This window comes from Dryobates pubescens, chromosome 2 (genome assembly GCF_014839835.1).
Source record: "Dryobates pubescens isolate bDryPub1 chromosome 2, bDryPub1.pri, whole genome shotgun sequence".
Lineage (NCBI taxonomy): Eukaryota > Metazoa > Chordata > Aves > Piciformes > Picidae > Dryobates > Dryobates pubescens.
Window position 1 is genome coordinate 14489378 of NC_071613.1, and position 14433 is coordinate 14503810.

A 14433-nucleotide genomic window follows, 5' to 3' on the forward strand; every position below is an offset into this window, starting at 1 on the left:
GTTATTTTTTACATCACTTTTTTTTCCCTTTAGAGGGCTTTGCAAATAAAGCAGGATCAATCTGGTCTCTAGATAAACCTCTGACCGAAAAAAGCCTGGCTGCTCTTTCCTTTAAAGTGCCTCCACATTTCAGTCCTAAAGACATCAATTCCATCTTCAGTTTATCTAAACCAAGGGCTTCCATTTCAGCAGCAGAGTTGAATGCCAGCAGATCTATTGGTTCCACCTCCTGCAAAGAGAAAAATATCCCATCAAACTGTTACTATTTTCTTCAGGGGAGGAACAACCACAGACAGAATGTTTCACTTAACAGAAGACCTTCAAATAAGATTACCTCAAAATCCTAATTACAGCTGAGCGATGTGTGCTATGTTGGATAGCCTCATTCTGCATGGTACAAACGCTACCCAGACAAACCATTACTGCCTGGGTAACAGGCAAATCTTAGCAGAGGGAACACACCCAAGAGGAGGGCTGAATGCTCAGGTGAGCTTTGTACCTGGTGTCTGACTGTGCTGCTACAATTTTATTCCTCCCGATGCCTCTGCTAGCTAAAGGCTCGCTCTAACAAGTCCAGATAAGCTGCAGATGTGCTTAGGCTTGCAATGTATAGAATTATTAAGATTGGAAAAGACCTCTAAGATCATCAAGTGCAACCTTCTACAAAACCTCCAAGCTGCTCAGAAGTGCTGGTCATTTTAAATTATACCAACACTGCTGAACTTGTACAATTATTCCACTAGAATTAACACATTCTACTTGTGATAGAGGAATGCTAAAAAAAGGGGGAAAAAAAATAAATCAAAAGTGTCAGTATTTAATCCCATTCCTTTGGAGACAAGTAGTGGACACTGGTTTTATCCCCAGGGAAGTACTTCCAAGAAAATGGAATTAAAGCAGCCCACCACCTGACCCAGCAGTTCAGCAGCTTAACCTTGGCTTCAAAGCTAACAGCCCCTTTTTAGCCCAATGCAGAATATAACCAACATTATCCCCAGCAGTAGCAGGAAGAGGGATGAGTAGTTATTTCTGATGCAGTTACACTGTAATTACAGAAATAGATATAATAGCACCATCTTTTTAGTAAAATTAACCACAAAAATTAAGTTATTAAGCTCACATCTCATCCTGCCACAAAACACAACCAAACAAAAAGATTAAAATTTGATCTTAAAAAGGAAATTAGTGTATCTACAGAATAACTGAGGGTGAAAGGGACCTCTACACATTGCCAAGTTCAGGGCCTTGCCCACAGAAGAACATAGAATAGAATTGTCAGGGTTGGAAGGGACCTCAAGGATCATCCAGTTCCACCCCACCTGCCATGGCCAGGGACACCTCACACTACAGCAGGTTGCTCAGAGCCACATCCAGCCTGGCCTTAAAAGCCTCCAGGGATGAGGCTTCCACCACCTCCCTGGGCAACCTGTGCCAGTGTAGATGGACAGGGAATAGGAAATTAAAATGCTGGAATTTAGTAACACACTAAACACATACATAAAAACCTAAGAGCATTTTGTTCAATACTTAAATGTATGTGTTAGTCCTGTGCTACAGTGGTGGAGTTATCAAAGACTTCAGAGCAAGAAATAACAGCAGTGAGAGTAAGGCTACTCCATTATGAATTCAGTAAAAACAATTAACACCAGCAGAATTAGAACCTTTGTCCTGCTAAGCACACACAGAGTCTGCTTGCCTCATTATTCTCATCCTACTTTAAAAAAAAATAAAAATATATATCCATCAAGGACTACTATGAAAATATTTCCACCTGCAATAACAATCTGCCCACTGCATTGGTGGAGTTTCCTGTTCTAGGAATAGACATGGCCTCACAAACACAGAGCAAAAGGTAAACAGCAAGGAATGGTAAACATCCTGTTTAAAATATGCCAGCTCTAACAGTGCAGTAAATGACAAAATCCTCGTTTATCAGATTATATCCCCAGCCTTTTGCCATCTAACTGGACTGAAGTTTCATTTACTAAAACTCTGACTGGCAGCTGATGGCAGACTTCCTGCTCAAGATGAGAAAAGGCATTGGATTATCTAATCTGAGCCACTCCCTAGACCAAAAAAAATCACTTTTTGTTTTATTGTTGGAATAAGGCTAGATTCTGTACCCCTACACATTTTTAATAGCAATATTATGCAAGAAGCAATGAAACATGACTACTGTCGTATTTATTGGCAAGTATTAGTTGGGGTTTCTTTCAATTCACTGGGAAAAGCAACATCCTCTCTTGGCTGGAAGACCAAAGCCTCTTTGGCTGAAGAATCTCAGGCATCTTCCTCTGAATCACCAGGGAAAGAACTTCAAGGTCAGCATCGCTCCTGATCTGGCTGAGGGCTGTGACACCAACCCAAATTGCCAGCAAAGACAATCATATGGCAAAAGTACAGACCTGCTTCCACCACAGATAAGCTGGAGGATCCATTTCAAAACCACTCTTCCATCACCCTTTGCAGTTCAGATGAACTAACCCTGCCTCTCTAGTGCAAGACTTGCTCTTTTCAGACTTTTTACTATCAATGAAAAACTGAAAATTGCAGCAGACTACTAGGGTTATCTATGAACTAGATTCAAGTCTTTTTATAATGAAAACTTCAGTCTGATCAGCTGATTAATCAACAGCATCTATGTCAAACAACTTCTGATTTAAAATTTGAGGTAGATTGTTAAGATCAAATAAGGTTATAAGTAGTCAAATTGGACAGTGTTTGGTAACATGTCAAAAAGTATGGATAAGTCTTTCATCCTGCAGAAGAGGTTTATTCTTCCTCCCTCATCCAATGAAGAATTTTTGATCCAGAGTGCATCTATTTATGTAAAAGGAGGAAAAAAAAATAGGAAAAAACCAAACCCAATGCCCAAAACACAACAAAACCACACACAAACACCCCCAAGCAAACCAACCAACCCAAACAAAAACAAACAACAAACAAGAGGAACACAGGTCTTGAGAAAGACCACAGACAGCCAGGGCAACTACATCCTAGTAGAAATTCTAGACTATTCAAATCTTATTTGAGTTCTTCCTCAGCATCTCTCATGACAATGCTGCCATACTGCAATTCAATCTTCTCCACAGAGACCAAAAGCCTTCTTTGACTGCAGTTTCCATTAACTTGCTACATTCCATTTTCCAAAGTCGTATCACCCATCTTCAGCTAAGGGGTATTTCTATTGAACCTTGGGGTTGGTTTTTGGTTTTGCAGTTTGAATCAATCTTTGGAGACTATTAGCTTCTTAGGGAGACTAGGATTCTAGTTCAAGGATGTACATCAAATGCATTGAAGTCACAGGGTACAAATCCCCACCAGGATCCACAATGGGGAAAGTGACAGCAAAAACAGCTGAAGAAAAGAAATGTAACATTTTGTACTTCATACTTACTGTGCTCTGTGACTGGTTTGTTTCCTGTGCCTTAGAAGAAACATTTTCTTGCTCCTCTTCTTTCAGAGCTTGGGTTATTTCATTCTTTTCTTGGGTCTCTTCCTTCAAGGGCTTTGTCACTTCACTGTTTTCTTCATCTGGAATTTCAGGTTTCTCACCTGAGTTTGACTCTCCTTGCAGATCTCTTTCAGCACCTTCTGGCTGCTCCAGTGGTTTCTCAGCTGCACTGCTAGCTGGACTGTCCTCTACAGAATCCACAGAGCTGCTCGAACATTCATTTGATTTCCCAGCAATTTCATTAAATCTGCTTCCTGATGGACAACTTCCATCAGATGCATGAGGGGAATCATCTTCACTCTCATCCTCAGAGTCTGAACTGTCAGCATCATCCAATCCTTCCAATCCCAGCCTGGCACAAGCAGTATGTTACAAATTAATATTCACCAGTTTTAACTTCCAAAACAAAACACCCCCCCCCCAAAAAAAAAAGACAATTCTCCCTCATTTTTCTTTCTAAACTCACTTCAGAGAGATACAGAATATTCTAGCAGCCATTTAGGATAGTTTAGTAAGTGAAAGAGCTGCTTATATTCCCAAACCAGCAGCATTCCCAATACAGAAATGTGTGCTACCTATTGCTACCCCAAACACTTAGGTCATTAAGACTTCTTTTTCATGTTACTATAGGCAAAAAATGCCAGGGGGGGAGGGTTAAATCTTTTGAAGTTCACTGTTAATTTAATTCATTAATGAAAAAAAAAAAGGACAATGAGAAGCAGTAAAACATAATGTGCCTATTTTTGCAAATAAAGTTTGTCTGCTCCAACTGGGACAGAATTGTACTAACACAACATTCAGTTTCACTTCTCTGTTTAATTATTTGAATTTTCTTATCCATAGAACGGTTTGGGTTGGAAGGGACCTCCAAAGGTCATCTAGTCCAACCCCCTCTGCAGTCAGCAGGGGCATCCTTATCTAGCCCAGAGTTCTGTTGAGCCTCACTTTGAGTATCTCCAGGGATGTGGCCCCAACCACCTCCCTACGCAACCTGTTCCAGAGTTCCACCACTGTCACAGCAAAGAACCTGTTCCTAATATCCAATCTAAATCTGCTCTTCTCTAGTTTGAAGCCATTGCCCCTCATCCTGTCATTCAGGCCTTTGTAAACAGCCTCTCTCCATCCTTCCTGTAAGGTCCCTCAGGTACTGGAAGGCTGCTATTAGGTCTTCTCAGAGCCTCCTTTTAAGCCTACATCTCAGGTAAAATGTTGTTTACTTGCATGTACCTAAACTTTCATCCTGTTCAAAACTGAACACCTGAGTGTGAAAACAAGGCATAATGCTCACCAGAAACATTTCCTTTTTCGAGGTCTTGTTTCATTCTTTCCAGGTTCACCTGGACGCTTCCGACTGTCGCTGCTTTCCGGGGACACCATTTTGCTTGAGGTAGCCTGCAACCCTTCAAAACAAACGTTAGAAGTCTATTTCATCAGCACACAATTCATTCAGCTTGCAAACTCTACTGATTTTTATTTCAGATGCAATTTAAAACAGCAGAGGAAAATAATCACTTTTGGTGCACATTTATGTAGACACAGAAGCTTCGAAAGAAACTCCAACGGCAGCAAAGCTTTCACACACAGCTTGACTAAGACACAGAGTTAATTAAAGTTGGATTCCTGAATTGAACTCTCAGCTTCTACACTCAGCTTTAAGTTTCATTATCAAGCTGCCAGCAAGGCAAGACTCCACGGACAAATAAAATAATCACAGAGAATAGGAAGTGAAACAGGATATTTGCAGCTGGATTTAATTCCTAGTGTTTTGCAGAAGACCTGTTTGTATTTTATTACTTCACTGAAAACGATGTCATTTTTACAGCTGAACTGGCAACAATACCTTCACAGAATTTTGCTTTTATGAGGTAACACTGTACCATAGCAAGATGGAGCATCACTTGTATCTTGGATGCTCTTTAACACAACTTAGGAGAAGCAGCAGACATAGGAAAAATGATGTCCACCATTTCACTGGCATCTGTAATTTCATTCAGTTAAGAGTCAATCAGCAATTAATTTTTTAAAAAGAAATATTCAGACTGGAGTGAGGCTACAGGGACTTCTAATTTGCTTTATTTTTTGAGGAGATAAAGTGAGGCTATGCTGCAATACCTTTGAGGACTGAATCTTCCAGTCTCTCAGCCATTTCATGACACTGCCGCTGGTAGTCGGCGTTTGTGAAGATGTGCTTTGGCTCCACAAGCTTCCGCTGCAGCCTTTCCAAGCGCCTCTGCTCTTTTTCTGCCTCTCGTTCTGCTTGCTGCTTCACCCATTCAGCCATCCTGCAGAGGACAGGACCATGAAAATCAAGGGCATTTCCAGCATTTGGTGTAGTATCAGTTGCTGAATCACAGAATCCATTTCAGGGGCTGGAAGGGACCTTGAAAGATCATCCAGTCCAACCCCCCTGACAGAGCAGGATCACCTATACCAGATCACACAGGAACACATCCAGGTGAGTTTTGAATATCTCTAGAAGGGGAGACTCCACAACCTCCCTGGGCAGTTTGTTCCAGTGCTTCATCACCCTCACAGTGAAAATTTTTTTCCTCATATTTACATGGAACTTCCTATGCCTCAACTTCCACCCTTTGGTTCTAATACCTGCTAGAATGAGAGACAGTGGGAAAAGACAACTGACAATATCCAAGGGAAGGACTAAAGGAATATATAGAAATTCTGTTAGAGGAGAGTTTATTTCAGAGCCCAAAAAGAACAGTAAGCTCACATATGCCCAATACCATGGTCCTGCAGCTTCAGAGAGAACTTGTAAGAATCCCAGATGAGAAATCTAAGAGGTGCAAGAGAGTGGTATGATCACATCTGTCAGGGAGGTGGTGGAGTCACCGTCCCTGGAGGTGTTCAAAAAAGGACTGGATGTGGCACTTGGAGCCATGGTTTAGTTGTCAGGAGGTGTTAGGTATTAGGTTGGACTTGATGATCTCTGAGGTCTTTTCCACCTTGGCTGATTCTATATAATTACAGAAGAAAGAATCCTGTTGGCTTCTAGTCCATCTGTGTTTAAGATTTGACTTTTGCTGGTTTTAGTGTTCAAAATGAAATTTCACTGCTACAGCAACTTGTTATTTGACCTCTGACAGCAAGCTACACAATCAGTTTATTTACAGTTCTAGCTTCCACAAGAATGCCTTACGCTTTTTCATGATTGACATCCCGAAGTCTCCTTCCACTGAGGTCTCGGCAAGCCTCTCTATTTGTTGTCTTCTCAATCTGAGCACCAAGTGCTCGCAGCATAGATCCAAACCCTGAGAGGGGGGAAAAAAAAGCAATCAAGAATTAGCTACACAGAAACAATAGGTGAGCCAGTACACAATGAAAATACAGTGAATTCAACCCTTCCCTCTCCCTTAACTCAACTGAAATAAAGGGTAAGCTGAAAGTTGCACTATGTTGGGAGTTATCACTGGGTGAAATGCTGAAACGCAGCGGGGAAAAAAAGAGTACCCAGTGCTTACCACTCACCTCCTTTTTGTGTTGCTGATATGACACCAGATTGACTCTAGGTTCACTGCAACCTGTGCAGCACTTTTAACACAAAAGCCTATTTCAGGACTTCCTTGGTAAAACGGTTTGAAATTTTTTTTGTATCAAGATAACATTTTGGATCCTTTCTAATTTAGCCAAGCTATACCTTCCCCCACCAAACAAATTCCCTTTACAAAAACCTAACAAAAAATACAATTTTTTTTAGGAGATGACATTAGCCACTTCATCAAAATGATAATGATGAACAGTATTACGCTGGAGAGCCCCCCAGAATGGATTTCTAGACACTCCTCAGCAACTAATTATTCATAGGCAAGACTGCTAATTTCTCTCACTCGGTCCTGTGTTGTGTTGTCTGCAGCTTCTCAGAGACAAAAACCCAATGTGTATCAATACTAAAGTAATTTGAAAGTGCTGAGCACTGATTTTTAACTAGAAGCTGAACATATCTATACTTCAGGGCCTCAGAAGTACCTTTAAGGAGTGTTACAAACAGTAAGCGAAGCAGACAGCCAACTATACCAGGAGGCAGAAGTAGGATTGTGCTCAGCTAATAACAATCAATTGATGCCATTGGCAAGGAGACCTTCTCTAACTCATGAACCACGCTACTGAAGTCTATGTTTTGAAGACCAATAGACTTAACCACTATACCTGGCCAGGTATGGTGTCCCCCCACAAAAAAAAAACCCACAACAATCAATAAAGCATTCACTAAGGTTGCAAGTGCTGAATTAGGTCTGGTAACAAAAAGCTCCATTCTCTAAGCCTGAATAATCATAAAATGGCTCAGGTTGGAAGGGACCATGAAGATCATCTAGTTCCAACCCCCCTGCCATGGACAGGGACACCTTGCTCTAGACCAGGCTGCTCAAGGCCCTGTCCAGCCTGGCTTTGAACTCCTCCAGGGAAGGGGCATCCACAACCTCCCTGGGCAACCATAGTTCCCTTTAGGTCATACAGTAAGTCTCAATAGCTCTGACTTGTGTTTGTCTGCCTGCTTTTATCAAGCTTTTAAGTTATATGGGGAAAACAAAAGGAACAAAAGAATTTTAGACTGACCCATATGGCACATCAGCAACACATAGCAAATCACAGAGGGAGTATTCTGAATCATCCCAGGGTAACTGAAAGTGATGGTCAAATGTGATGAAGCATCCTTTACACAGCACCACTTCAAGGGTGCTTAAAGAAACTGCAACACCTCATAAGCAAGAAGATTTCTTTCCAGTTCTATCTAATACTGAAGAAGGCAAAGCAGAGCTGCAGTCTGATGGAAAGATGCACTTTTCAGTGCAACAGCTAGAAAATTCTGAGACCTGGAGTCCAGAAGCAAACAAACAGACTCCAAGTACACTCAAATACTCTGCTAGACTTGCTACACCCATCATGTTCCACTTCAAAGAATGTCTACATTATCAGTGGTGTTTTTAAACACAATCTCAACTCTAAAGCAATTTTTATGCATGTTACAGATTTCTACTAGCAGAGCTAAGCTGACCAGGGATGCAAAGGGCTGTGCCATCAAAGCCTTTAACTGCACTGAAACTTCCCTGGCCATTTTTAGCTCTGCAAAGTAGACTCTGGTTTCAGCTCACAGTCATCCACATTAAAAGAGATCTGACAGAGATGGGTTAGGTCTGCTGCTGTCAGTATAGACCACAATACAATACAATAAAGGGTGGGGTTTTTAAGCTAAGAATCTAACTGGTAAAAAATCACTTAAGCTACAAACCTCCTTTTCCACCACAGAGTCTTGGTTCGAGACTATAAACAGCTCCATCCTGCAGTGGATCTTCATCATTAACCAGTCGCCCGTTACACTTCACATACAAGCTTTCTTCAGGAATATTCTAAAACAAGCAAAACTGAGTCATATAGAATGAAGAATTGTTTCAGCTGGAAAAGACCTTTAAGATCACCAAGTCCAACCATTACCTAACTCTACCAAGTCTGGTATTAAACCATGACCCTCAGCACCACATATTTGCATCTTTGAAACACTTTCAGGGATGGGAATTCAACCACCTCCTTGGTGAGCCTGTTGTAGCGTTTGAGGACCGTTTCAGTGAAGAAGTTTCTTCTACTATCCAACCTAAACCGCCCCTGGGGCAACTTGAGGCTGTTTCCTCTCATCCTATCCCTTGTTACCAGGGAGAAGAGACCAACCCCCACCTTAGAGCTGTAGGGAGCAGGAAGGTTTCCCCTTAAGACTCTTTTTCTCCTGACTACACAATCCCAGTTCCCTCAGCTGCTCCTTATAAGATTGAAAATAACTGACTGAAAATGAAACATTCTGATAAAGAAATTATTAAGGAGTAACATTTCCCAACTTTCAACAGGCACAGGGAGAAAGCAAAACAGGACAATTTCAAAAGCATTAGCATTCTCTATGATACTTAGTTCAACTGCTGTTTACTCAGGGATTAAACAGAGTCTCGTAAATATAAATAGGGAAAAGTTGTGCTATAGAAAAATTGACCCTAAGTACTTAAACAAAACTCCATATTTTATGCACTACATAAAAAATTGAAATGTATATATTCCATAAACATAAGAGACTCTAGGGCGGTCTTATAGCAAAGCCTCCTGCTCAGCTAGGCGACAGGAATAACGTGTACCCACATCTGCGATGTGCCACAGCCCTGCAGCGGCCACCGAGACATAACCCAGAGCAACCGCAGAGGCAGACCTCAGAGTCTCCATTTCTGGATGGATCCCGCTTGAAAGTGTCCCTTCTTTATGCAAACCTACCTTGGTCGGGGAAGTTGGGTTCGATGATCTCCAGAGGTCCCTTCCAACCCCTACCATTCTGTGACCGTGCAAGCGCTGGCCCGCTACCCACCGCCGGCACCAGAAACCCGGCACTCTCACCCCCCACCCAAGGCCTGAGGGGACGCCGCAGCCCCACACCCGCCACCGCTTCCTTTTCGCCCGCTGTCACTCACCAGCTCCCGAGCGCGATGAGAGAGGAGGGAGCGCACGGAGCCGCCGGGGGGCAGCGGCAGGAGCCGGGCCCGTGAAGCCAGGGGATCCCGCACCAGCGCCGCCATTACTGCCCGGTACGGACAGCCGCCGCCCCGCGTGCGCCTGTGACGACAGCGGCGCACGGGCACGTGACGCAGGAAGGCGCTGGCGCGCGCCGATAAGGGCCGTCCCTGGGCGGGAAGGCGGTTGAGGTCGCGCGAGGGCTCTCTGCTTGCCGGGGGCGGTTCAGGCGGGCTGCTAATAGCTGTTCGCCGCTTTTCCTTGCCTGGGCGGGTTTCTCTTGGTTTCGGGCTGCTTCATGGAATGGTAGGGGTCGTAAGGGAGCTCTGGAGGTCGTTGAGTTAGAATACCCCCTGCCAAAACAGGGTCACAAAGACCAGGTCACACAGGAACGCGTCCAGGCGGGTTTTGAAAGCCTCTAGAGAAGAAGATTCCACAACCTCTCTGGGCAGCCTGCTCCAGTGCTCCACCACCCTCACAGTAAAGAAGTTTCTCCTCATGTTGAGCTGGGACTTCCTGTGTTCCACTCTGTGTCCATTGTCCCTCATCCTATCACAGGACGCCACTGACAAGACTGCCCCCTTCTTCTTGGCGCCCACCCTTCAGGTATTTGTAAGCATTGCTAACATCTCCTCTCAGTCTTTTCTAAACTACACGGCCTCGGGTGTCTCAAGCTTTTCTTCACGAGGCATGTTTGGGGTGTTTTTTAAGTGCTGGAGGCTCAAAGTGGACTCGAGGCAACCTGAATTCCTGGTGTTTTGGACTTAGCCTGATGTTTTGGTGGTCTTAGGCACCCAATTTATCACATTTATGCCTGCAACCTGTATTTTCTTGTGTTTTAAACTTCGGAGCGGTCCTTTTAAGGACCAAATCATTTCTGGACATGTAAGATTAAATGTGAATCCAGGTGTTTCCTAGCAGTCAGCCTTTGGGAATGAAAACACTAGAGAATGGCACCCTTGCCTAGGAGGGAACAGAGCTGACCACACTGTACAGAGCCTTACACCGGAGTCTTGGTATCTCGTTTTAGGAAACAGCCCTGGGCACCATTTGTCTGGAATGTGTTCCTCAGAAATGTACCTGTCTCCCAGCTTTAGTGACAGCAAGAAGCCACTGCAGAGAGCAGTTTGTGTCTTTTTACCTTTCTGCACAAGACAGCTCTGTCATTCTGATTCAGACCACTGTGTGCAACCAAACAGGTTGTAAAGGCTTTTTACAACCCGTCACATCAACTGTAAGCATGCAACAGCAGACAAAATGGATAATGGCTCCAAACATGCTCATCTTCTACACCATTTTAGTAGTGGTGGCAGCAGCAGCATAAGAATGGAAAGACTTCATACCACCTCAGGCAGCTGGGAAGCAGCATTGCTGTAACTGCAAAGCTCTGCAAATGTAAGAAATGTATTGAAAATGTGCAGTTGTTAGTTGATCACATGTGGTACAAACTTCATGTAAGGGCTTGCAGGATGATGGGCTCTGTCCCTATGTGTATGGAGAGACTCCCTGAACTGTGATACCTGGGGTAGATTCAGTTACGTAGTTACATAAAACATCTTGAAATCAGGGTTAAAGTGGAGCAGGAGGCCACACTCAGCTCTGCGTGACCTGGGGGTGCTGGTTGATAGCCAGCTGAACATGAGGCAGTAGTGTGTCAAGAAGGTCAAAAGTTTCCTGACCTATGTCAGGAATGGTGTGGGAAGTGATTGTCTCCTGTACCTGGCACTGGTAAGGCCACACCTCAAATACTGGGTCCAAGAAAGACACTGAGGTGCTAGAGCATGTCCAGAGAAGGACAACAAAGCTGGCAAAGGGTCTAGAGAGTAGGACTAGTGAACTGAAGGAACTGCAATTGTTTAGCCTGCAGAAGAGGAGGGTAAGGGGAGACCTCATTGCTCTCTACGATTCCCAGAAAGGATGTTGGAGTGAAGTGGGGGTTGGTCTCTTCTCCCTAGTATCATGTGCTAGAACGAGAGGAAATGGCCTGAAATTATGCCAGGGGAGGTTTAGATTGGGTATTAGAACCAGTTTCTTTCCTGAAAGAGCAGTTGGGCATTGGAAAAGGCTGTCCAGGGAGGTGGTGGAGTCACCATCCCTGGAGGTGTTCAAGAAACATGTAGGCATGGCACTTTGGGATGTGGTTTAATGGCCATGGTGGTCTTAGGTTGGCAGTTGGACTCAATTATCTTAGAGGTCTTTCCCAACTGAAACAGTTCTATGATTTATGGTGCTGTGATGACATGGGGTAACTAATTACCCATTAGCAGCAGACTGAACAGTTGGTTCAAAGAAAATGCACGCATCTCCCCTTACAGGAAAGGATGCAAACAGAGATAGGCTGGCAATCCAGGTGGTGTATCTACTGCATTCTTTGGTGGCTTCAGATCTCCTCCATGTCTCAACACAACCATCCAGCCAAAGGCTATTTGAAAGTAGGTTGCTACCAGCTGTGGTGGGAACTGTTGCAAACAGCAGCAAAGACGTGGTTGGGCTGTCCCAAAATCTGTAATGCAATATACCCCTCACCCTGTTTCCAAATAATGCCATTACCTGCAGTGCCTTTTTGGTTAGTATCACCACTGGCAAGAACTGTTGCTCATAGCATAATCTGCCCACTTCAGCTCTGCCTGCAGCTGAGGGGTCTTCCCAGCCAGAGTGGTGCTTGGTACCATGAAAAACCTCTGTTAGCAAGTGAGACAGGCACCTATTGGAGCCTGCAGATAAATTAAGGTCTTAGGCATCAACATTGCTTTAAAAAGATGGGACTTGTGTCTGAGCTTCTTGGCTGTTCCAGAAAAATTCAATGCTGTGGTAGTCTCACACTTTACTTGCAGAAGAACTATGCTGCTTGGGCAGGCCTGTGTGAGTGTGGATAGATAGCTCTTGTGCCTGGATGTCTTAAACTGGTGTGGCAAAAGAGGAGGAACCCAGGAAGCAAGGAGGCAGAGAGGTGATGTGGCCCAGAAATGGGGACTTCACACACAAATGTAAACAAATTAGTAATAATTAAAGGGATGGGATCTCCCCACTTGCTTGTCTTGGCCAACTCACCAACTAAAGTTCCCTTATCCCTTCTTACATTAACTTTAGCTAGAATGTTTTCTCAGAGCATTTTGACCCAGTCTAGGCCATTCCTTACTGTTTTTCTATAACAAGTTAATATTTCCAAATTGTGTTGTGTTCCTGAGTGTGACCATTCAAACCTGATGTCTGTGTAGCCTGGGAAAGGTGTGGTTATTTTCTGCTGGATTAGGCCCAAGTGGGGTGCATTAAAAAGAGTGTGGCCAGCAAGTCAAGGGAGGTTCTCCTCCCTCTACTCTGCCCTGATGAGACCATATCTGGAGTACGGTGCCCATTTCTGGGCTCCCCAGTTCAAGAGGGACAGGGATATACTAGAGAGTGTCCCACAAAGGACTACAAGTATCATTAAGGGACTGGAACATCTGTCTGATGAGGAAAGGCTGAGAGACCTGGAGCTGTTTAACCTAGAAAAGAGAAGGCTGAGAAGAGATCTTATTAATGGTGTCCTTTGATAGGACAAGGGGCAACAGATACAAACCTAGAACTCACGAAGTTCCACCTCAACATGAGGAAGCACTTATCTACTGGGAGGGTGATGCAGCACCGGAGCAGGCTGCCCAGAGAGGTTGTGGAGTCTCCTTCTCTAGAGACTTTCAAGACCCATCTGGATCCATTCCTGTGTGACCTGCCCTGGGTGATCCTGCTTTAGCAAGGGATTGGACTTGGTGAGCTCTGCAGGTCCCTTCCAACCCCCACCATTTGGTGATTCTATGATTCAAATTCAGTCAACCTTTTATTTTAAGTCATGTGATACTGCTTTTTCCATTTATAGTCACATTTCTGGCACACAGGTGCCACCTAATGTTAAATACCACTAAATTTGGGGTAATTTTATTCATATTTGGTATCTGACTGAAATGTAACTGTAACTAGATGAGCTATGCACATACACAAATACAGATGAATAAGTATTTTCTTAGATCTGTGGGATTTCAGTTGCTTTCTGAGGGCATGATTCATTTCCTCCATTGAAACTCCAGTGATTGGTGCTGAGGGCGTGGAGCTTGCCAGTACAGGCCAAATAGGTGGAGTTGGAAACAGTTGGGCCACATGCCTGTCCAGTGGATGTCCTGAATCACTGTAATTCACAGGTTGTTTGAGCCATGTCTTTTCTGAATGTTTTGAATTACTCTTCTATCTGTGCTGATGAATTCTGGCCCTAGTGAGTACTGACTCAATTGCAGTTACTCTGTGAGGAGTACCTTAGCTATCACAGGGAAAAGAGGACCAAAAAAAGAGGAAGTGAGTGTCAAAGGCGGCTGTCTTTTGTAACTGACATCCGAATTCTACTTGCAGATACTATAGTGGTGATGCACCCATGAGGACGAGAGCTGCCTGTAGCAGTCATAGTGACATAGATCAGGTCATTTATGGCTCATGCATTGCTACTTAACAGGTAGTTT

At 43.8% G+C, this 14433-nt stretch overlaps 1 protein-coding gene across 1 annotated transcript; it reads right to left on the reverse strand.

Moving 5' to 3' along the window:
* SDE2 (SDE2 telomere maintenance homolog) lies at positions 1-10018 on the reverse strand. The gene is made up of 7 exons (XM_054170557.1): positions 9910-10018; positions 8697-8814; positions 6609-6720; positions 5567-5736; positions 4743-4854; positions 3398-3806; positions 1-229 (listed from the first exon to the last, which is right to left on the reverse strand). Exons 1-7 carry the CDS (start codon positions 10012-10014, stop codon positions 14-16), a joined length of 1242 nt encoding a protein of 413 aa, XP_054026532.1. The 5' UTR covers positions 10015-10018; the 3' UTR covers positions 1-13.
* Positions 10019-14433: the final 4415 nt, after the last annotated feature.